At 36.2% G+C, this 26,234-nt stretch overlaps 1 protein-coding gene across 2 annotated transcripts in view; it reads right to left on the reverse strand.

Moving 5' to 3' along the window:
- FCHSD2 (FCH and double SH3 domains 2) overlaps positions 1–26,234 on the reverse strand; it is a 240,119-nt gene that overhangs the window by 129,847 nt on the left and 84,038 nt on the right. For both annotated transcript variants that reach the window (XM_040258786.1, XM_040258787.1), the window contains exons 4-5: positions 20,430–20,506; positions 7,007–7,151 (exon numbers count right to left, since the gene is read on the reverse strand). In XM_040258786.1, coding sequence (XP_040114720.1) covers positions 7,007–7,151; positions 20,430–20,506 — 222 coding nt within the window. The remainder of the gene's footprint in view (positions 1–7,006; positions 7,152–20,429; positions 20,507–26,234) is intronic.

Raw genomic sequence — 26,234 nt, forward strand, 5'->3', positions numbered from 1 at the left:
AGAGCCACTCACTCCTTATATCCCTACCCTTTGAAGGAAAAGACATCTCTCCTTACTCTCAGGTAACCAAATATCTCATAAATATTACTAAATTAATTTCCACCTATAAAAGGTTATTAATTAAATTACATTCTATATGTGCCACAATATTAGATGAATTTTGTGTTAGTCATATTTTTAAAAGGACTTCTCAAAAATCTCTTCATTAAACTCTAGTTGGGTCTATCCTACTTGCTTCTTCTCTTTACATAAGTTTCTAAGATAGTTTATCAAACAGTATTAGAGAGCCTGTATACACAATGAAGAGATCTCTTGTGACCCTTTCTTCCCTAGCATTCATTAAAATAACAACCAAGTGTTTTCCACCACCCAAGTGAACTCTTTCAAGTGAGAGTAATTTGGGTTCTTCTTCAAAGGAAAATGCCTGCACACAGCAAAATATCAAAAGTATTTATTAAATAAAAATCAAACTTAATTTGCGAAAGAATAAGATTTCCTTTCCAAATTTTAAAATAAAAAAATTTTTTATCTGTAGAAATCCAATTTTCTGAGGAGGATTAAGTTATATACTTAAAAAGAAGCTGAGAAAAGCCTTGATGTGATATATGTCCAACTTTTTCCTAAGTTGTATTAGCACTGAGCAGAGACATGAATAAGTTTACATTAGAGCTAAGTGACCATACAAAATGAAAAATGTGGATATTATAATTCAGAATTCTATTGAAGAAATTAAAAGTATGATTCCTGAGTATGACACAGATACTAGGATAGATAGACCTGCTAACAACTTGAAGGTTCTCTGGCCTACTAATCATGTCCTGGAAATTCATCCTAAGAAAATAACTTTTTAAAAATTTTAATTTTTATTACCTTAGTGGTAATAAAACAGAGGAATGATTAAATAAAGCAGAATAAATGAAAGATGTATTCAGAAGTAAAAAATAATAAACATAAAGCTTGAATAGAAACATTAACAATAAATTAGGGAATAGAGAATGCAAAAAAACAGAATACTCTAATTATCCATGTATTAATTACAACTACTATAAAAACTAAGAAGCTAAAGGAGTAGGAAACATAAATAGTCTACTGAGGTGAAGAAGTTATTTTTCTATAAAACTATTTAAACAATAAATAAAATTGACAAAATAGAGAAAATTTTAAAAAAGAACATGAACATTAAAATGTTACAGAGGGGTTAACATTCAAATATATAAACAGTTCAAACAATTTGATATTAAAAAAAACCTGATTAAAAAATGGGCAGAAGACCTGAATAGACAATTTTCCAATGGCCAACAGTCACATGAAAAGATGCTCAACATCTCTAGTCATCAGAAAAATGCAAATCAAAACCACAGTGAGGTATGACTTCACACCTATCAGAATGACTATCATCAAAAAGACCACAAATAACAAACGCTGGCAAGGATGTGGAAAAAAAGGGAACCTTGGTACTCTGTTGGTGGGAATATAAATTGGGGCAGCCACTGTGGCAAACAGTATGAAGGTTCCTTAAAAAAACTTAGAACTACCATATGATACAATAATCTACTCCTGGCAATATATCCATAGAAAATGAAAACACTAATTTAAAAAGATACATGCACCTCAGTGTTCATAGCAGCATTATTTACAACTGCCAAGATTTGGAAGTAATCTAAGTGTCCATCAACAGATGAATGGATAAAGAAGATATGGTATTATATATAGCTCACACACAAAGGAATACTACTCAGTCATAAAAAAAGAACAAAAATTTGCCATTTGCAACAATATGGATGGATTTGAGGGTATTATGCTTAGTGAAATAAGTCAGAGAAAGCCAAACAGTGTACATTAATACTTATATGTGGAATTTAAAAAATAAAGTGGTGAATACAACAAAGAAGAAGAGGACTCATATATATAAAGAACAGAGCAGTGGTGACCAGTGGAGTGAGGTAAGGGGAGAGGAGCAAGAGACGAGATACATGAATATATTGGGCAGCACAAAAAATATATCCAGTACTATATATAACTATAAATGAAGTATAATCTATAAATATTTTAAACCATTATATTATTCAACTCAAACTAATTTAATACTACAAATCAACTATATTTCAATTAAAAAGATATTACAGATGGAGAATTTTAAGTCAAATTGGTTTTGATCATGAACAATTTGTTTTAGACTATCCTCTTCTAGTCTATTAACTGTAAAAGTTAGACAACAGAGATTTTTAGAAATAGCTAGAATTAAAGAACAGCAATACACACTGGACTTAAGGGACTTAATACCTGGAAGAAGAGAAGCACAGCTAGGTAAGCTCTACATTCACCTTGACATTTTTCCTTATGGCAATTTTTGAATCACGGTACAGAGAAGTAGAATATAAACAGAAAGTGGGTTTGTTTTTGTTTTTGTTTTTAACTAGACTGTGGAAACAGAGGTTGGAGTTTGAGGGTGCCAAAAGAGTAGGAACTTGAGAGACTCAATCTGGGAAGAAGGGTACTACAGAGAAGCAAGTCATAAAATCTGTATGCAATTTCCCCAAGTCATCAGTTGACTTCTAAATGGCATGTGTGGAATGACGCTCCAAGAAATTCAGGAAAGAACAGTAGCTAAAAGGCTAAGGAGCTGAGCAATGAACAGAGGGAGCAGAGCAGCTACATGATGTTAAGACAAAGGCTGGAGTTCAAGTCTTATCAGAACAGAAAGGCTTTGGTAAATTTCCCATACTTTCAAGTAAGCACAAAAGTGAAACAGACAAGCCTAAAAAGTCTAATGCTAGACCCTAACAGAATCAAAGTGATTAAATAGTATTCTATCTGCCTGCTAAAAAACTTAACTCTCTTTGGAAAGAGAAAACATCTTCCAGAGCATCTACAATTTTTATCCACAATATCTAGTACCATGAGGCTTACAAAAGCAGTAGACCCAAATAATCAAAAACAAGCAAACAAACAAAAAAACAGTTAATGATAAAAAGAGACCTATAGTGTTCAGACAGTGGAACTATGAAACAGAGATTAGGAGTAATACATTAAACAGGAGAAAGAAAAAACATGAAGAATTGCATCAGAAACATGGACACCATTTTTTAAAAAATAAAAAATTCTAGAACTGAAAAATATACTGAGATTCCAAAAGATAAATTTTAAAAGCAGATTAGAAATAGCAGAATAGTTAAGAAATGAAAACAACCCAAGTGCCCATCGAGAGATAATTGTATAAAGAAGATGTAACATATACAGGGAACTCTAGTCAACACTCTGTAACTACCTATACAGAAACAGAATCTAAAAAAGAGCAGATATAAGTAGATATACTACAGCAGAAACTAAGACAACATTATAAATCAACAATACTCAAAAAAAATTTAAAGATGTGGCATACACAATACACACACATACTGGACTATTATTTAGGCATAAAAAGAACAAAATTTTGCTATCTGCAGCAACATGGATGGACCTACAGAATATCATACTAAATGAAGAAAGTAAGACAAAAACAAATATTATATCACTTATATGTGGAATCCAAAAAATACAGATGAATCTATGTACAAACAGAAACAGACTCACAGATATATATAACAAACTTGTATTATCAAAGAGAAAAAGCAGGAGAGGAGGGATAAATTCGTATGGGATTAACAGATACAAACTACTATGAATAAAACAGGTAAGTAACAAGGATTTACTGTATAGCATAGGGACCTAAATTTAATATCTTAAAATACTGGAATATGATCTGAAAGATATATAAAACTGAATCACTTTACTGTACACCTGAAAATAACACAGTATTGTAAATCAACTCTACTTCAATCAATCTATAAAAACACACAGAAAGAAAAAGGTAAATAGCAGAACAGAGAGTTAATCAACTGGAAGATAACAGTTGAAAATATTCAGGCTGAAGTGCAGAAAAAATCACATTAATAAAGAAAGCGCAGATAAAGTACAAAAGACATGGACAGAGACAAAAGGTCTAAAAGCAAAAAAGTCCTAACAGGGAGGTAAATGGAATTATGTTATTAAAGCATTTTTACATTGTTTAAGAGGTGGGAAAATCCTAATTTACAATAGACTTAAAGTTTGAAGAGCAGTAAAGGTATCAATTCATGGTAAATTACAGTACGTCAAAAAAGCATATTGGAATCTCCAAAGTAATTACTAAAAAATAACAAGATTATAAAATTAAAAAGCTAATAGTGAAGGAAATTTTGATAATAAAAAGTGTAAGACTGCTCAATGTCATTAATCACCAGGGAAACTACAAATCAAAACCACAATGAGATATCACCTCATACCTGTTAGGATGGTTATTACCAAAAAAACCAAATGACAACAAGAACTGGCAAGGTTGGGGGGAAATTGGAACCCTTGTGCACTGTTGGTGAGAATGCAAAGTGGTGCAGCTCTTTATGGAAAAGAGTATGCCGATTCCTCAAAAAATTAAAACTACAACTATCATACATTATTCAGCAATTCTACTTCTAGGTATTTATTCAAAAGAAGTGAAATCAGGATCTCAAAGAATATTAGTATTCCCATGTTTACTGCAGCACTATTCACAAAAGTCAAAATATGGAAATAACCAAAATGTGGATAAATGCATGAATGTATTAAAAAATATGGTATATAATACAGAAGAATATTATTCAGCCTTAAAAAAGGATATCCCATGCATGCATCCATGCAACAACATGGTTGAAACTAGAAGACATTAGGCCAAGTGAAATAAGGAAGTCACATAAGAACAAATACTGCATGATTCCACTTACATGAAATACATAAAATAATCAAACATAAAAAATTTCAGTTATACAAAATGAGTAAGTTCTAGAGACTGTCTGTACAACATTGTGCTTACAGATAACAATACTGTATTGCACACTTTAAAAATCTGTTAAGAGGGTAGATCTCATGTTAAGTGTTTTCATCACACTAAAAGAAAAAAAAGAGAAATACAAGATTAATCCAAAAGGAGGCTAAAAGAAAAAAGAAAGTACTGAGAAAGGGTTGGAGTACAGAACGAAAAATAGATGATTTTTGATCCTATGTGGAGTCAATTTGTTGTAAAGTTTGGGAAGTACAATTGGAGAAGTCAATATTTGTGGCCATGTGTTGCTTTTCTTGCTCCATTGGGAATCCATCTCAATTTTCCTTTGGAGAATCATCTTTTCCCATTTTTAGTCCATTGTGTTTGCATGAGGACTGTAACCTCTGTAACTCAAGACAAATCAATGAGCCTCAATTCTGCTAGTTTTGTTAGAACTTTGGGGAAAGTGGAAAATGTGGAATTGCTAGCTCTGATATTTGTAAATCTGGCATGTCAGGGGCGGCACAATGTGGGGAGAGTTGCTGAAGAATGAAGCCACTGGGAAAGCAGAGCTAATGGATGGGAAGAAACACGAATTCTAATGCCATCATTTGAGCTCCCGGATCCACTCCTGCCTGGATTCCATCCATGCTGAAATTTTTAGTTATATATTCTCTTCTTGGTTTAAGTCAGTTTGAAGTAAGTTTCTGTCATTTATAATTTCAGAGTTCTGATAGGTATGCTCAATATATGGTGTGTGTGTAACTCGCTTCAGTTGTGTTCAACTCTTTGTGACCTATGAACTGTAGCCTGCCAGGCTCCTCTGTCCGTGGTATTCTCCAGGTAAGAATACTGGAGTGGGTTGCCATTCCCTCCTCGAATGCTCAAAATATATTTAGTGTTCAACAACTGCTTAGATAAAACATAAACACCATTATTACTGGCTATAATATAAGTTAATTCACAGATAAGTGGACTTGTCAAACCTCACCAAACATTCTTTGCCCAGGTATGTTAAGTGAAATTCAGATCATAGAAGAGCACAAATCGGTTAACTCTTTCAAAATATTCTGATATTGAGAAATGTAGATCTTCCAATAATTCAATTAGACTTGGTGACTGAACTGGCTATTTGAAACATTATATCTCCTCCCAGTTAGGAAGGAGTTGGATCAGTTCTCTACATCTGTCTCCCATTCTTTCTCTGCATGCGCTGATGGATATATACACACACACAAAACATTTTTTCTTCCAATCGAAAACTTTGTTCGGTCAGTGGTCATGTATTGTTTTGAAAGAAAATTTTGAAAGAGAATTTTGAGCAGAGGCATTCTTATAGAAATATGTTGAAACCCACTGATACTATGTGAGCACTTGAAAGAGATATATTTATTAATAACATTGATTTTGTGCTACTAAAATCATCTTTGGCAAACATGGAAGATTAGTTTATTAGTTTTTGTTTGTAAAAATTAGTGAAAATCCGAAAGACAATTAGAATCAAAACAATGGCTTGTGAAATATTATTTCCTTAAATAATTACTTTAATAATTTTTAAAGTAATAATACTTCCATAAAAAACATTTAAATACTTTATAGGCATCATGATAATCTCTAATTTTGTAACTATTTCCTAAAAGGATATAATTCAATTATCTACTTTCAATCACAAGCTTTTCATAAAAATCACATTATTCTTTCCATGAATTTTAAAACTCTACATAATCATTTAAAAACTTTTATGTAGTTTATATAATTAAACCTTAGAGTAACCCAAATTTGGTAATAAGTTTGCTATATATGGTCAAGATGTGTCAATTTCCTTTAAATTATTATGCAAACTGGATCAAACTGAAACTAAGATTTTCTCAAGATTTAGTGGGATTAATAACACTGTAATTGTTTTAATATACACCAGTCTAAGTAGGTCTACTTCCTTGAGTTAAATTGAAAAGTGATATTTGTAAGAAATGTTTACTGAGCTTTCAGATTCATATCACACTCACCTTTGTCAATTAATAAAATACAATAGCCAAAGGGAACATGTTGAAATCAGAAAGTCTATGTTAAAATCAGAAACATTTGGACCATAGAGAAAAACTCAAAGTGTAAAATGCAATTGAACATAATCTTGCAGATTATAAATGTAGTAATGAGATATTAAAGGCAAAGAATAAATAGAAACAATACCCTTTTTAGTTGCTGTTCTTTTAGGCTTCTCACTGTCCTTGCAGGCTCAGAAATGAAGTTTTTATAGTTTTCACATATATTGATCCGAGACTGGGCTACCTGCATTGTTCCCTCGAGAAAAGATTTCCAAACAGGATACATGCTCCTAAATTCAAAGAGGGACAGAAAAGTATTCGTCAGAGAAATGGAAGAATAAGTTGCCTAACCTTCTGCTCTCTGGCTAGCACGGACAAACAGAATTAATACATTCCTTTAAAGTGTATTTATATTGGTTCATAGTAGTAGTAATGTTTTTAGTATACATAACAAGTAGAAACATGGAATATGCTCTATTTCTCTATAGCCTGACAATGGGCTGTTTTGACTCATTAGCTATTCTTGATACTGGAGTAACGTGATACAAGGATTACAATTCTAGACAAAGCTAACACTATAAAAAAATCAGTGAATAATTCAGACTTTCCAGGCCTTCCACTGTTTCAGGACTGTCATTATGAATACCAAATTTCATTATTCCATTAAGGTATTTTCCTGATTTTAGAGATGAGGTAACTGAGGCTTGGATTTAGAAGATCACCCTAGCTTACACAAGAACGTGGCAGTACTGAGATATAGACAAATACCTCTAAAGTACCTTTTGTTTCAACTATATTATATTGCTCTCTTACATAAATGGATGTGACTGGAAAAAAAATCATGAACAATTGCTTATGTTCTTGAGAAGTCTATTTGTTAGACAAAAGAAGTCTATGGTATTATTGCTCTACATCTGTTTCACTGTTGTAATAACACTTAGGGTGGCTTCCCTGGGGGCTCAGAGGGTCAAGCGTCTGCCCGCAGTGCAGGAGACCCGGGTTCAATCCCTGCATCGGGAAGTTAGAGCCAGCATCTCATTGCAGCTTGGGAGTCATTCCAACCAAGTTCCATCACCTTAGCTTGATAAATGTGCTCACAGCAATCTTTTGATAAAGTCAAAGAATTATTCATCCTTTGCTTTCTGTAGTCAATTTCCTTTTCAAACCTTCTCTTCTGCTTTCCTAAATGCCTTAGTCCCAACATGATCCTATACTAGCTATAAACATATTTTATAACTTGTAACAATAAGTGGTACTTTGCTTAAAAGAGATATTGCACTGATATAATATTCATCTCCTAAGATTTCTTGCATCTAGTGGATTTCCAACTACAGCAGTATATGGGACCATGTGCTGTAGCAGGAAATCCATTAGAAATCTTAGGAGATGAGGGGAATAGGGAAGAAAGAATTCCTTCATCCACGCTTGCCCCTTCTTCCTTTTACCCCTCCATCTAACTGACTGCTGCTCATTCTTCAAATCTCAGCTTAAATGGAACTTCCTCAGGGAAGTCACCCTGGAGAAGGGAATGGCAACCCACTCCAGTATTCTTGCTGGAAAATTCCATGGACAGAGGAGCCTGGTGGGCTTCAGGCTGTGGGGTCACAAAGAGTCGGACACGCCTGAGTGACTGACACTTACAGGGAAGTCTCATGATCACCACCAAGCCAATACACAGACTCAATCAAATCCCTCCCTGTTCACATGGTTCACATGGTCTGTTCACATGGTTCTAGCACTTTTCCTTCAATTATAAGTATCTTTATGTAATTGTTAACGTTTGTCTGTCTCACTATAGAAAAAATTTCCTGAAGGGAGGGGTGTATGTCTTTCTCACAATTGTACTTCTATGGCCTAGCACATGGCCTAATAATTAGAAAGGTTATAATAAGTATGTATTGAATGAAAACAATGAATGGATGGATGAATGTATAGATCATAAGGACTGTAAAATAAAAAGAAAAATCCTTTCATTACAGAGTTTAAAAAGAGATCTTCAGAGATTAGCAGACAAATAAATAGCAGGCAAATATTTTCAACAGTGGAACACCATGAATTGCCTGAAATTCGGTTACCAGTTAGTGAGAAGATCTGGGTTCCAGTTCTAGTTTAACCAATATAATCTTCTGTAACACATCTCACTACGCTTTCATTTCCTCTACTGGCAAATGGAAAAATAAATGCAAATAATGTGAAAATTCTTGCCATACAGATTCTTTTAAATGAATAAATAGTAACAGTCACAGAATTGTAGAAGAAATACTACAGAAGTACTTTGTAGAAGTACTTCTTCCTAACATAATAGTGGTAGTTTCAATGACAGTAGTGTTTTTCATTTCAATTTAAAAAATAATAATGGGTTGTAGAGTGAGTTCCTAAAAATTTCATTTCACTAGGCTTCATATATAAGATTTTGAAACATAAGGAAAGGTATCAGGCATTTACAGTATTTTACTATTCTGCTCAGTTGAAGAAATTAGACTCAAAATTATAAAAGAAAGCAAGGAAATTCTCTTAAGAACCTATCACATGCTAGGCACTGTGTCATGTATTTTACATGTACTACATCATTTAATCCTTAGGACAACTTTGTAAGATAGGCATTATCCCCATTTTGCAGAGGAGAAAAAGTAAGGCTTGGAGAAGTTGAGAAATTTTTCTATGGCTATTCAACAGGAACTAGTACTCTCATGGTCATAACCTAGACTTTGCCATTACCAATAACTACCCCTCTACTCTATATGAGTAGTGGCTCAGAGGTTAAAGCATCTGCCTGCAATGTAGGAGATCTGGGTTAGATTGCTGGGTCGGGAAGATCCCCTGGAGAAGGAAGTGGCAACCCATTCCAGTATTCTTGCCTGGAGAATCCCATGGACGGAGGAGTCTCCATAGGGGTCACAAAGAGTCGGAAACGACTAAGCAAGCGATTTAACTTTTTAAATTTATTTTAACCCCTATACTCTAATACCAATTTAATCATCTAATCTCTGACCAACACCTCTTGCTTCTCCTCACTCCCTTTAGGATTCTCACTTCCAACAATTACTCAACTCAATCAGAGCCCACAAGCCATTTCATCCTGCCTCCTTTCCATTCTCTTTTACTCCCTTCTCATAATCTCCCTTTATGGTTCCCATTATCCAGCCTAGATTTCCAATATTATCATTCTCTAATGTACACCCTATTACCTCTGCCTCACTCTCTTTCCATCATTATAATTTACAAATTCCAAACTTGGTTAAATCCAAAATTCTGTTTACACCATACCAATGTCTGTGTAACAGAACACTGCTGGAGAAAATAATCATGCTACCTACTCTCACTTTAAATTGATGTCAAATAAACCTTAGTGTTACCCTTCTCCAAGGGATCTTCACAACCCAGGAATCAAACTGGGGTCTCCCACACTGCAGGTGGATTCTTTACCAACTGAGCTATCAGGGAAGCCCATGTTACTCAGCAATCCTACTATATTCCCCTAATTTACTTATTTGCTTACTCTTATAGATAACTATTACCTACATTTCCCTCTCATCTCAAACCTTTAATATGACCACACTTGTCAGCTGGTAATGAAGCATGAAGACAATGCTCCCTCCACATCTCCCTCCACATCTACTTCTTTCCCTGCTTTTGCACCCATATACTGTTTTCCTTCTTTTTACTCCAAAAATGACTTATGCTCTGAAGACCAATCTTTCACATCTATACATTATATAACCTCTAACTCAAGACTTCCTGTCTGAGGAGACCTTACAAATAGCTGTGAAAAGAACAGAAGCAAAAACCAAAGGAGAAAAGGAAAGATAAACCCATTTGAATGCAGAGTTCCAAAGAATAGCAAGGAGAGATAAGAAAGCCTTCCTCAGTGATCAGTGCAAAGAAATAGAGGAAAACTATAGAATGGGAAAGACTAGAGATCTCTTCAAGAAAATCAGAGATACCAAGGAAACATTTCATGCAAAGATGGGCTCAATAAAGGACAGAAATGGTATGGATAACAGAAGAAGATGCTAAGAGGTGGCAAGAATACACAGAAGAACTGTACAAAAAAGATCTTCACGACCCAGATAATCACGATGGTGTGATCACTCACCTGAAGCCAGACAGCTTAGAATGTGAAGACAAGTGGGCCTTAGGAAGCAACACTACAAACAAAGCTAGTGGAGGTGATGGAATTCCAGTTGAGCTATTTCAAATTCTAAAAGGTGAGGCTGTGAAAATGCTGCACTCAGTATGCCAGTAAGTTTGGAAAAGTCAGCAGTGGCCACAGGACTGGAAAAGGTCAGTTTTCATTCCAGTCCCAAAGAATGCTCAAAGTGAAAGTGAAGTCACTCAGTCGTGTCCGACTCTTTGCGATCCCATGGACTATAGCCCACCAGGCTCCTCCATCCGTGGAATTTTCTAGGCAAGAGTACTGGAGTGGGTTGCCATTTCCTTCTCCAGGGGATCTTCCCGACTCGGGGATCGAACCCAGGTCTCCCGCACTGCAGGCAGATGCTTTATGTCTGAGCCACCAGGAAATCCAAGAATGCTCAAACTACTGCACAATTGCACTCATTTCACACACTAGTAAAGTAATGCTCAAAATTCTCCAAGCCAGGCTTCAAAAATACGTGAACCGTGAACTTCCAGATGTTCAAGCTGGTTTTCGAAAAGGTAGAGGAACCAGAGATCAAATTGCCAACATCCGCTGGGTCATCAAAAAAGCAACAGAGTTCCACAAAAACATCTATTTCTGCTTTATTGACTATGCCAAATCTTTTGACTGTGGATCACAATAAACTGTGGAAAATTCTGAAAGAGATGGGAATATCACACGACCTGACCTGCCTCCTGAGAAATCTGTATGCAGGTCAGGAAGTAACAGTTAGAACTGGACATGAAACAACAGATTGGTTCCAAATAGGAAAAGGAGTATGTCAAGGCTGTATATTGTCACGCTGCTTATTTCACTTACGTGCAAAGTACATCATGAGAAATGGTGGGCTGGATGAAGTACAAGCTGGAATCAAGATTTCCAGGAGAAATATCAATAACCTCAGATATGCAAATAACACCACCCTTATGGAAGAAAGTGAAGAACTAAAGAGCCTCTTGATGAAAGTGAAAGAGGAGAGTGAAAAAGTTGGCTTAAGCTCAACAGGGCATCCAGTCCCATCACTTCATGGCAAATAGAGGGGGAAGCAATGGAAACTGTGACAGACTTTATTTTTTGGGGGGGCAGGGGGCTCCAAAATCACTGCAGATGGTGATTGCAGCCATGAAATTAAAAGATGCTTACTCCTTGGAAGGAAAGTTATGACCAACCTAGACAGCATATTAAAAAGCAGAGACATTACTTTGCCAATAAAGGTCCATCTAGTCAAAGCTATGGTTTTTCCAGTAGTCATGTATGGATGTGAGAACTGGACTACAAAGAAAGCTGCACACCAAAGAATTGATGCTTTTGAACTGTGGCACTCGAGAAGACTCTTGAGAGTCCCTTGGACTGCAAAGAGATCCAACCAGTCCATCCTTAAAGAAATCAGTCCTGAATATTCATTGGAAAGACTGATGCTGAAGCTGAAACTCCAATACTTTGGCCACCTGATGCGAAAAACTGACTCATTTGAAAAGACGCTGATGCTGGGAAATATTGAAGGCAGGAGGAAAAGGGATGACAGAAGATGAGATGGTTGGATGGCATCACCGACACAATGGACATGAGTTTGAGTAAACTCTGGGAGTTGGTGATGGGAAGGGAGACCTGGCATGCTGTGGTTCATGGCGTCGCAAAGAGTTGGAGACGACTGAGTGACTGAACTGAACTGAACTCAAGAATAGCAATCCAGCAGTTGTGCTTTCTCCTACAATATCAACTTTTTCCTTTCTACTGGATCATACTCATATAATATCTCCCATCTTAAAAATAAACAAATAAATCTTCCATCAACCCTTCCATTTCTCTCTAGCTATCACCCCAATGTCTGTTCTCTTTAACAGCAAAGCTCCTCAAAAGAAATGTCTGAAGTTACTACTTCTGTTTCTCTTCCTGGTCACTCTTGATTCAATTCAAATAAGGCTGTAACATTCACCATTCTGAAATTACTTGTCAAAGTCATCAAAGATCTCCCTGTGGGCTAATCCAAATAGTCAACTCAAGTTTAGGCCTATTATTCAGCCTATCAGCCGTACTGACCTAATTTATCCTTCTTAAAATGTTTTCTTCACTTGGCTTCCAGATTATTACTCTCTCCTGGTCTGCTTTTATCTTACTAGCCACAGATTAGTCTCCTTTGCTGGTTCCTTTCGATCTCTTTGCCCTGTAAATGCTGGAGTGTCCCCACAGTCAGCTTCTTCTCTCCCACAGCTTCTTCTCTCCCATAACCACACAGTCTCTTAGATAAGCTCATGCAGTCTCATGGCTTTAAATACTGTCAATATGCTGACTATTCCTGAATTTTTAATTCAGACATCTTCTGTAACCACTCAGTTGCCTGTTTAACATATCTGACTTGGATACTTAGTAAGTCTCTTAAAACTTAATGTCTGAAACCAAATTCTTGATTTCCCTAAAATGTTCTATTAATCTATTTCACCTCACTGACAGCTACTCAAACCTTCTAGGTGTTCAAGCCAAAACCACTAGAGTCATCACTGATTCTTTTTTTCCCCTCATATTCTACATCTGATCCACCAAGAAATACTGTTCACTAGATTTTTAAAATATAAAGGAAACTGATTACTGTCTATCTCTGTCTATCCACTGCTACTACCCTGGTTTCAGCCACCATTACCCTATACCTGGATTACTATAATAGCCTCAATGACCTCTCTCTGATTCTGCTCTTATCTTCCTAAAGTCTATGCTCTACACAGTATAGCCACCACAGTGCCCAGCACTTCTTAGTATTGTATTCTTCTTACTATGCTTACTATCCTTATCACAGAGTGACATAATGTTTAATTACTCATATGCTTATTGTCTTGTCTTTCACTAGAATGAAGGCTTTTATTTATCAATTAGAATAGAATATGAATTGTAAGATATATATTTTTAATTTAAAAGGTGAGTCATTTTAACAAAAAAAGATAACAATGGTACAGGAGATATAAGGCACAAACTGTGTAAGATATACACGAAGAACTTAGGATACCTCTTTATTAGAGACTTCCCTGGTGGCTCAGACGGTAAAACGTTTGCCTACAATGTGGGAGACCTGGGTTCGATCCTTGGGTTGGGAAGATCTCCTGGAGAAGGAAATGGCAACCCACTCCAGTACTCTTGCCTGGAAAATTCCATGGACGGAGGAGCCTGGTAGGCTACAGTCCATGGGGTCTCAAAGAGTTGGACACGACTGAGCGATTTCAATGTTCAATGTTACTAGAGTGAAGACACTCTGATTTTATTTTTACTTTTACAAAGCAAAAGCTTTGTCTTACTCACTCTAGTATCCTCAGCACATAGAACAGGGTCTGGCATAGCAGGCACTCACTCCATATATATTTACGGGAGGAAGGAGAGGAGGGAATGATGGAGATCAGATTCAAATCCAGGATCTGTCTGGCTTCCAAACCTCTGCTCTTCTGTTGACATAAGATCGCTCTTGGTCCCAGCAATACTATTAAAGAATTTTTTAAAAGAGTCTTGGACTTCCCTGGTAGGGCAATGGATAGGAATCCAACTGCCAATGTAGGGGATATGGGTTCAATCCCTGGTCCGGAAAGATTCCACATGCTGCACAGAAACTGAGCCTGCAAGACACAACTACTGAGGGGTATGCACCTAAAGCCTGTGCTCCGTAACAAGAGAAGCCACTGCAATGAGAAACCTGAGCACCACAACAAAGAGTAGGTCCTGCATGCTGCAACGAGAGAAAGCCCATGCGAATCAATGAAGACCCAGCGCAACCAGAAATAAAATAAAAAGTAAAAAAAAAAAAAAAAAAGTGTCTTCACTCTAACAAAAGGGTATCCTAAGTTCTTCGTGTATATCTTACATAGTTTGTGCCTCATATCTCCTATACCATTGTTATCTTTTTTTTGTTAAAATGACTCACCTTTTAAATTAAGATATACTTATCTTACAATTTATATTCTACTATAATTGAAAAATAAAACTTGCCATAATTAAGTTATAATTAGTAGAATTCAAAAATATCAAACTAGGATTCCGCACTGGTCCAGTGGTTAAGACTCCATACTCCCCCTATTACAGACTGAAGTAAGTCAGAAAGAGAAAGATAAATACTGTATATTAATGCACATATATGGAATTTAGAAAGACAGGACCGATGATCCTATATGCAAGGCAGCAAAGGAGACACAGATGTAAAGAACTGACTTTTGGACTCAGTGGGAGAAGGCAAAGATGGATGATTTGAGAGAACAGCACTGAAACATGTACATTATCATATGTAAAACAGATGACCAGTGCAAGTTCAGTGCATGATGCAGGACACCCAGAGTCAGTGCTCTGGGACAATCCAGAGGGATAGGGTGGGGATGGAGGTGGGACGGGGGTTCAGGATGGGGGGACACATGTATACCTGTGGCCAATTCATGTTGATGTATGGCAAAAAACCATCACAATATTGTAAAGCAATTATCCTCCAACTCAAATGAAAAAAATTAATGGGAAAAAAAAGATCCCACACTCCCAAAGCAGGAGGCATGGCTTTGATTCCTGAGGGAACTAAGATTTCACATACTGCATGATATGGCAAAAAAATTAAAAAAAAAAAAAAAAAACTGATCCATATACCACCTAAAATCATGCTGTAAACTATTTCTCATATAACTAATACACTAGAAAACAGATCAAACCTTATCAGGAAAAATTTTTATTAGGAAACAAACCAACAAATTTATTTGACTGCAGCAGTGGTCAAATAAATCTACATATGTGATAAAACACCACGGAACTTACTATGGAACTTACATGGAACTTACTATGCATACACACAAATGAGTGCACGTAAAACTGGTGAATTCTGAATTAGATTGGTGGATTGTATCAATACTGATTTCTTAATTGTGATGCTGTATTACAGTTATGCAAGATAATACCACTGGGGAAACTGAGTGAAGATTGTCAGAGTGCTCTTTGTATTTCTTAAAACTGCACATGAAACCATTATTACTTTTTTTAAGAAAAAATTAACAAACAAAATCACAAATCTTTCTTGACTTGGAAAACAACATCACACATCAAGAAGACTCTAGAAAACGCTGGCAAGTTAAATTCATAATATAAGATTAACTTATATAGTGACTGATACAAGGAGAAAGTATGGTGCTTAATAAATAAGTGTCCACGTATTGTTGGTCTTGGTAGTAGATAGGGAGACTACCCTCATCCTAGATAACAGAAGTAAAGGCAGGGAATGACTGATATTTAGTTCAGTTGAGGTGTGATAAGAACTGCAATACAGCTGCAGCTTAAAGCTCCCAAGAGCTGGGGAACCAAGCATGAAAGAAAGAGAAACAGCCAGAAAGGAGGAAAGAGGATAATTTGGGGTCAAGATTCCTTGTGGCTTTGGATATCATAATTCTTTAAAAATTTCATACTATTAGAAGGGAGAAACAATAGAAGATTTTCAAGTAAGGGGTGAGAGTAGGTCTGTTTTACAAAGACGTATATATGGTTGGTAGTACTGTGGCAAATGAAACTGTGAAAGCAGAGAAGCAGCTACTTAACATTCCTAACAGAAAATGAGGTCTGTTCCCAAGCTGCAGAGTTCATAAAAACACAGATCATTACTAGTCTATAGGCAATATTTAAAGACAGGAAAATAGATAAGATTACTTAAAATAGTCACTAGAAAGCTGAGGGAACTCCAAGGAATATTTACATAGAAAAGATCTGCTATGGTTTGAATCTCTGTGTTCCCCCAGAATTCATATCTGGAAATCCTATTCCTCAAAGGTGATAATGGTATTAGGAGGTGAGGCTTTGCAGAGGTGAAGGCAGAATGCTGCTGCTGCTGCTGACTCTGTGTGACCACATAGATGGCAGCCCACCAGGCTCCCCCATCCCTGGGATTCTCCAACCAAGAACACTGGTGTGGGTTGCCATTTCCTTCTCCAATGCATGAAAGTAGAAAGTGAAAGTGAAGTCGCTCAGTCGTGTCTGACCCTTAGCGACCCCAGGGACTGTAGCCCTCCAGGCTCCTCTGTCCATGGAATTCTCCAGGCCAGAATACCGGAAGGGGTAGCCATTCCCTTCTCCAGGGAATCTTGTTTTTGCTGACTGTATAGAGCTTCTTCATCTTTGGCTGCAAAGAATATAATCAATCTGATTTGGTATTGACCATCTGGTGATGTCCACGTGTAGAGTCTTCTCTTATGTTGTTGGAAGAGGGTATTTGCTATGATCAGTGCATTCTCTTGGCAAAAATCTATTAGCCTTTGCCCTGCTTTATTCTGTACTCCAAGGCCAAATTTGCCTGTTACTCCAGGTGTTTCTTGACTTCCTACTTTTGCATTCCAGTCCCCTTTAATGAAAAGGACATCTTTTTTGGTGTTAGTTCTAGAAGATCTTGTATGTCTTCATAGAACCGTTGAGCTTCTTCAGCATTACTGGTCGGGGCATAGACTTGGATTACTATGATATTGAATGGTTTGCCTTGGAAATGAACAGGGATCATTCTGTCATTTTTGAGATTGCATCCAAGTATTACATTTTGGACTCTTTCATTGACTATGATGGCTACTCCATTTCTTCTAAGGGATTCTTGCCCACAGTAGTAGATATAATGATCATTTGAGTTAAATTCACCCATTCCAGTCCATTTTAGTTCACTAATTCCTAAAATGTCGACCTTTACTCTTGCCATCTCCTGTTTGACCACTTCCAATTTGCCTTGATTCATGGACCTAACATTCCAAGTTCCTATGCAATATTGCTCTTTCAGCATCAGACTTTACTTCCATTACCAGTCATATCCACAAATGGGTGTTGTTTTTGCTTTGGCTCCGTCTCTTCAGTCTTTCTGAAGTTATTTCTCCACTGATCTCCAGTAGCATATTGGGCACCTACCGACCTGGGGAGTTCATCTTTCAGTGTCCTATCTTTTTGCCTTTTCATAGTATTCATGAGGTTCTCAAGGCAAGAATACTGAAGTGGTTTGCCATTCCCTTTTCCAGGCTCCAAAATCACTGCAGATGGTGACCGCAGCCATGAAATTAAAAGACTCTTACTCCTTGGAAGAAAAGTTATGACCAACCTAGATAGCATATTGAAAAGCAGAGACATTACTTTGCCAATAAAGGTCTGTCTAGTCAAGGCTATGGTTTTTCCAGTGGTCGTGTATGGATGTGAGAGTTGGACTGTGAAGAAAGCTGAGTGCCAAAGAATTGATGCTTTTGAACTGTGGTATTGGAGAAGACTCTTGAGAGTCCTTTGGACTGCAAGGAGATCCAACCAGTCCATTCTGAAAGAGATCAGCCCTGGGATTTCTTTGGAAGGAATGATGCTAAAGCTGAAACTCCAGTACTTTGACCACCTCATGCGAAGAGTTGAGTCATTAGAAAAGACTCTGATGCTGGGAGGGACTGGGGGCAGGAGGAGAAGGGGATGACAGAGGATGAGATGGCTGGATGGCATCACTGACTCGATGGCTGTGAGTCTGAGTGAACTCCGGCAGTTGGTGATGGACAGGGAGGCCTGGTGCGCTGCGATTCATGGGGTCGCAAAGAGTCGGACACGACTTAGCGACTGAACTGAACTGAACTACCATACTTTTAAAAGTTAGGTTGTATAAGCTAGCCTGGGGGCATAACCTTATCCTTATTTCTTTGGTAGCCCACATCCTGAATTTCAAACAAACTTGGAATATAACCTATCTATAAGTTGGAGTTCTTCTCTACTGTTCAGCAAGCAACCTTTTCCTAGGTCAGGCTTTACTTACACCAGCAATACTGTTAAGGTTTCTTATATATCCTTCAGTTTTCTAGCCCTGTTAAGAAATTATCTTATGACCCAGTAACCTGATAAATATTCAGGTTCCAAACCACACATTTCAGAAAATACTGAGTTCTTAATTACCCTGGACTCTCTGCTATTGCTTCATGAGTAATAATTAGTCCTAACTTCAACCAGAGTGCAAACTCTGAAACCCTCAACACTAAGGACAGTCTTGAGTACAAAAGCTAATAAATAGTTCCAAATTAACTGCAAAAAAACAAAATTATAAATACTTTAAAGATATCTGTATGGAGTGGGAGAAAATATTTGCAGATGATGTGACCAACAAGGGATTAGTCTCCAAAATTTACAAAGAGCTCATGAGGCTTAACAGCATTAAAGCAAACAATCCTATCAACAAATGGGCAGAAGATTTAAGTAGACATTTCTCCAAAGGAAACATACAGATGGCCAAGAGGCACATGAAAAGATGTTCAACACTGCTAATTCTTAGAGAAATGCAAATCACAACTACAATGAGGTATCACCTCATACCAGTCAGAATGATGGATACATGCACCCCAGGGTTCACTGCAGTACTCTTTACATTAGTCAAGACACGGAAGCAACCTGAATATCTATCTAGAGGAATGGATAAAGAAGACGTAGTACATATATATAATGGAATATGATTCAGTCATTAAAAAGAATGAAACAATGTCATTTGCAGCAACACAAATAGACCTAGAGATTGTCATACTGAGTGAAGTAAGTCAGACAGAGAAGAAAAAATATCATATGATATCTGTTATATGTGGACTCGAAAAAGAAATGATACAAATGAACTTACTTAAAAACAGAGACTCAGACTTAGAGAACAAATCAGTTTCTTGGGGAAGGGATAGTTAGGGAGTGTGGGATGAACATGTACACACTGCTATATGTATAATGGATAACCAACAAGGACCCACTGTATAGCACATGAAACTCTACTCAATGTTATGTGGCAACGTGAGTGAGAGGAGGGTTTCAGAGAGAATGGATACGTGTGTATATACGGCTGAGTTCCTTCACTGTTCACCTGAAACTGTCACAAAATTGTTAATCAGCTATAAGACATCTGTACAAGGACACAACTTATATTCCACTGTCACCTATCTTCTTTAAAATTTGTATGTGGATGTTGACTAGTCAATTTCTGGATACCCTAGTTGTGTATAAAGTATACACACACACACACAAACTCTTTTTCCCTAGGCTCACAGAATTCTATCTTTTCAAATGTAGAATTTGTTTCAGAAGTAAAGAATCAAGATCATAATAGAACATTATTATCCTGTTTCATTATTGCTATAATAGTGTGTTTCATTTATAGGTCACTGAGGAAATAAGTTGTGTTCCATTGTCATCTATCTATTTTAAATGCTTCATGAGAGTGTCCATCAATTAAACAGAATGCAACTAGACTTAAGACATATGAAAATGATCTACTGCATATACATTATATATGTTGCAGAACATTAACAGTGTTTAATAATTTTGACATTATGTCTAAAAACACAGCAGAGGAAAGGAAGAAATTTTTTAAAAAACTGGAGTCTTTATACTATATATATGTGACATGGCTCTGTGTGAAACAAGTTTTAAAGAAAATGGGCAAGAATACTGATTAAGTTACCTGTAATCATTCCGATCATCAGCTTTTATTCCAGGCCAATCTCTCTTCAGATACTGACTAGCCAACTTCTGGATACCCTGTTAAAAAATACAAATGTAATATAAATTAAATTATAAAATAAATATTGTGCTATAAAGGAAGCTCTTTTCCTTAAAATACACTACTTAGCAAATCTCATCTTTCTATATGTAAATTTAATTCAGAAGTAAAGAACCAATGATAAATGGCAGAACACTATAACTGGTTTCATTATTTTCAAAGTCTTCTTTTGTTCTCATTTTTAGGAAAAAGGTTAAGTATAAAGATGAGAAAATTGAAACTTAATTGAAATGCTTCTCATTCCACCAAACTATGTGACCAGCCATAGAAACAAACTACCCCTGGTATATCACAGGGAACACAGCTGTCCACCTCCAGAGCTCTGATGACTCAGTTTGACATCTCAATTTCCCATCATTCCTCTGCTGCAGCATTTACTGCACTTCTGAATCCAAGGAGCCAAACTCATATACCAAAAAATAGTACAACACATTCAATTTGGAGCAGACAGATAAATACTAGCTTGAAAAATTAATGCACAAACTCTGGTGCTATTCCATACTAGTAATTTTCAAGACAAGACTTCAAGGTTTTTTTTCCTTCTTCTTTTTAAATAATACCATGGCACAAATCACTTAAATGGGAAAAATTAGTTTCACAAAGAAATACCCAATTATTGTTATCCATACAAACATGAAGCTAGACAAAACAGCATTTATTCATAACAGGTAGAGTGGGTATCAGAATTTGAATAGAGAAGACGATTTCATTGGCAATAGAGGTTAAATTACTCACTCTGAGTATAGAACATACTACTTTTATTTTTTTTTTATTTAAATTTATTTATTTTTTATTTTACTTTACAATTCTGTATTGGTTTTGCCATACATTGACATGAATCCACCACGGGTGTACATGAGTTCCCAAACCTGAACCCCCCTCCCACCCCCCTCCCCACAACATCTCTCTGGGTCATCCCCACGTACCAGCCCCAAGCATGCCATATCCTGCATCAGACATAGACTGGCAAGGAAACATATGTGGTCCCCTAATATTGTAACAGGGCCCAATGTAATGGATCAGAAATTGTTAAGTTTGGGGTATTCATCTCCATACATGCAACTTTAAATGGAACGAATAAAGTGCTGAGATGAAGAACAATCACATTAATTGGCTGCCTGCTTTCAGCACAAATTGCCCAGGTAAAATCGATGGTGCACTCTATACATGATACCTTTCTAGTAAGGTCTGATGCCACATCAATTTGGCTTAATTAAATTCAGTGTTGAATGCTTCTGTTTATTATTTTTTTAATGAGTCCAACCAAGAATAATAGAGAAGCTCCTTTGAATCTCAATTCCTTTTGAACTTGGTAGTAGTTTGGTTTCACTGTTTTCAGGTCCTATATATTCTGAAAACTAACAAACAACTGCATATCCACAACACTCTCACATGCCTTGTACTTTAGAGAATACAATTATTAAAACTTCTCTGAATCAGGACAGAATTTTTTTTCAATTCTGTACCTTTTTCAAAGCGTTATTTGTATGAAATATCTTCCCATCACTCTCATTCCTACTGCCTGAATTCTCACTGTTCCTCCTTTAAACTGATTTTTAAATTTCCTAACACAAAATATTAAAATGTATATAAAGAAAAATGTAGAAAGTTTCATTGCCTGTTTGGTTTCGTTTCATTAAAAGAGAACAGGTTATCATTCTTTCTGCATTTGTTAGCTTGAATTCTTTTTTAAAGAACTATCCCTTCATGCACTATTTGGGTATGCTAAGGTACACTTCTTATAGGAAAGGCAAGATAAATATTTGGCTGCCTAGTTTTGGTCCAGAAATGAAGGATGAGTTTTTAAAGTAACATTATGCACTCACAGGTTCTGAATAACAGATGAGTTTCAATCTATTGCAGTCATTATTCTCTCAGCGCTCCAAATGCTACATCAGTGGCCAGTGGGAGTTCCTCCAAGCTGGCGCCCACATTATGACCCCATACTTAAATAATTTTGTTTTCTTTTACAGTTCCTACTCCAGATCTTCAGTAAGCTAGTTTTCCAAGGAATTCTGATTCCTTTCAGAGAGAAACCATATTCAGAGACCACAATTCTGGCTACTTCCTTATCCTTTTGGTCATACTTTGTATCTTCCTCTAAGAGGGCTTTTCTAATCACACTGTATACAAAGTAGCTCACTTTTCACTCAGGGGCTGAGTCTCACACTATCCTCAGTTCAGTTCAGTTCAATCGCTCAGTCATGTCCAACTCTGTGACCCCATGAATCAGAGCAGGCCAGGCCTCCCTATCCATCACCAACTCCAGGAGTTTACTCAAACTCATGTCCATCAAGTCGGTGATGCCATCCAGCCATCTCATCCTCTGTGGTCCCCTTCTCCTCCTGCCCCCAATCCCTCCCAGCATCAGAGTCTTTTCCAACAAGTCAACTCTTCACATGAGGTGGCCAAAGTATTGGAGTTTCAGCTTCAGCATCATTCCTTCCAAAGAACACACTATCCTACAGTATTCATAATCCTTATACATTGCTCATTGTTACTATGTGGTTTCAATATGTTTTGTCTATTTGCTGACTATAAGCTCTTTCAGGTATCAATCTTGTCATTTTTTTTAATCACTCTGTCTCCAAGATATATATAGCAGAGTCTAGTATTCAGTTGATAACAATAATGTTCCCTGACTGCATAAATAAATGCCACCTACATAATTTCATTTCTAATGTATAATACTCAAACTCCTTTTGTGTTTTTGCCATTTGGAGTTAGAAACATTTAGACCAAAATTTCTCCGGGTCCTTAATTTTCATATACTCAAAGAGAAAAAACATACCAGATTTCTAACATTATGACCAGATGGTTTTAATATGATAAATAAGCTCATTAATAAAATTACAGTCAAATTTGACCATCTTCATTATCAAAAGGGAACACACATGTGGATACCCAAGCAATGAAAAAAGAACATATTTTATGAAGATTCAAGTAAATTAAGATTCCTGAATTTAAAGAAATCATAATGTGTAGACAGAGTAAGAAGCATTCAACATAAAATGGGAAGCAACAGATGGGTTACTGCTTTAAAAGTGGCAGTAAGTGATACAAGTACCCAGGAGGAAAAAATTATCTGATATTTTCCTAACAAATTAATTTAAATAATATTACAGTGACTTTTTCACTTTAATCACTGCTAAAGTGGCTGCAGAACACTTCATACAGAACATAGCCTCAGATTATGAGGACTAAGAGGGCAGAATGGCAGCACTCTAAAGATATATAAAACAAATGAACTCATTAACAAACATCTCAACACTCTTCTCGTAATTCCATTAGGCCCTGTTACAATACAGAAAAATTTTTGGACACTTAGAATACACAAATTCTACTTTAAGTCTCAAAACTAGTTAAGTTTGAATTAGAATCCCCAGTTATCATTCTAAATCTTCACCCTCAAAATCATTTTGAAGTAGATTTTATATAATTCTTTAAAAAGTTTTAGAAATTATTTCAACTTGTTATCTTTTTTGTGCATTATGAGTTACAAAAGCAATTTCTAGAGCTCTAAACTACAATGTTGAACTGTATTAAACTGAATGGAGCCCTTCAGAGATGAGATGAGGGATTCATGAAATAGACAAACAGCAAGAGCTTTAGATGAAAGACTTTATTCAAGTTAGTTCACAGAAACAGGAATCATGACTCCTGTGTGTTCCATGCAGCTGTTCAAGATCTAATCTGCATGACGCCCAAGAAATACTCCATGGCCCTGATAGGAAAGGTCATAAATAACATTGCATGCTTCTGAAAGCATTATATACTTAACTGGTCTACCTTTTACATCATGCCTAAGGCTATATCTTATGTATAAAAGGGTACAGAAAATAAAATCTACCATGAGTAAATGGCTAAGTGAAATAAACCTGTGGCTGGCAATTTTTTTTAAGTTTTTTTTTTTTTTAATCTCTTCCCTAGCCCACAGTATTATTATCTAAAACTGGTGCATTAGACATACAATATTTATTTATATTTACATTAGTATCATTAAAATATAATGCTGATTTGATTTCTAATACAGTTTACTCTGGAGCAGTGGTTTCCACAAAAAAGTACTATCAATATACTCTTTGGAACACCCGATAACATCCCATTTCAACTTTTAAAAAGCTATCAGTGTCTGATGTAAGACTTGCTTTGTTTCACCTCTCAATAACACTTGTTATATTGCTCTAACAAGTGAAGCAACACAAAGAAAGTCACTGTTCAATAGACACTGGGAAATGGACTGATGGCTTAACCTTTTGTCCATTTACCACAAGAAGCTGAGCAGAAGTGTGTTCTGTGGCTCTCACACAGGTTATTCTGTATCCAATTTTGTCATGAAATTCCCAATACGTTAAAAATTAAAGTCCACGGAATAAGTTGGATACTTCTCAAACTGATGTATGTTATACAATGCTTTTACTATTCTAAAATTATTTTAATAGTAATAGAGAACTTAACATCCTTTCCTTAAGGGAAGTTTTGAAATATTTTTCATTGTTTTGTACAGCATATAAAAGTTAAGGTAAAAATACCCCTTATTTTAAATTACATAATAAATTGCCCATGCATACTTTTCTATTCATTCCATGATAAAATGAGGTATTAATCTCATGTTACATATTAAACATGTATTTACATATTTTAAGACTCTTCCTTTTATCAAACATAAAGATTAATTGTGTTTAAATGTAATTATATAAGAAAAAATGTAATTATGTATGTTCTAATGACATATTAGGGGGCAGCAGAGGATGCGATGGTTAGATAGCATCACCAACTCAACGGACATGAATCTGAGCAAACTACAGTAGATACTGAGGGACAGGAAAGCCTGCTGTGCTGCAGTCCATGAAGTTGCAAACAGTCAGACACGACTCAGCAACTGAACAACAACATATTAAATGACCTATTTGATTTTAGAACCAAACAGAATAAAAAAGAGAAAGAATTTAACACTCACCCATGATAAAAAAAACTCTCAAAAACTAGCAACGGAAGGAAACTTCCTTAACCTAATAAAAGGTATATACAAAAAGCCTTACAGTTAACAAACTTCTAGTAGAAAATGAATGCTTTCCCTGTAAGACTGAGAATAAGGCAAAGATGTGCTCTCTCACCAGTCCTTTACAACACTGTATGTGGAGTCCCTAGTGGCTCAACCAGTAAAGAAACTGCCTGCAATGCAGGAGACCCAAGTCCAATCTCTGGGTTGGGAAGATCTCCTGGAGAAGGGAATGGCAACCCACTCCAGTATTCTTGCCTGAAGAATCCCATGGACAGAGGAGCCTGGCGGGCTCCATGAGGTCACAAAGAGTTGGACACGACTGAGTGACTAACACTTTCAGTTTCATGTACAGTCCCACCTAGTACAAAAAGGCAAAAAAAGGAAGTTAAAAGAGATACAGATGGACAGGAAAAAATAAAACTACCTTTCTTTAAAGATGACATGATTGTCTATGTAGAAAACTACAAATAATCTACAAAAAAAAATCTCCTGGAACTAATAATTAAGTTTAGCAGGTGGCAAGATACAAGGACAACAGGTAAAACTCAATTATTCTCCTGTGCACCTGTAATGAACACGTAGTATTTGAAACTTAAAAAAAAAAAATAGGATAGCATTGTGGGCAAAATGAAACTCAGGAATAAATCTAACAAAATACCTGTAAGAACTATAGAGGGAAAAGTCCAAAACACTGATAAAAA

Source organism: Oryx dammah, unplaced genomic scaffold (assembly GCF_014754425.2).
Source record: "Oryx dammah isolate SB20612 unplaced genomic scaffold, SCBI_Odam_1.1 HiC_scaffold_17, whole genome shotgun sequence".
NCBI classification, from domain to species: Eukaryota; Metazoa; Chordata; class Mammalia; order Artiodactyla; family Bovidae; genus Oryx; species Oryx dammah.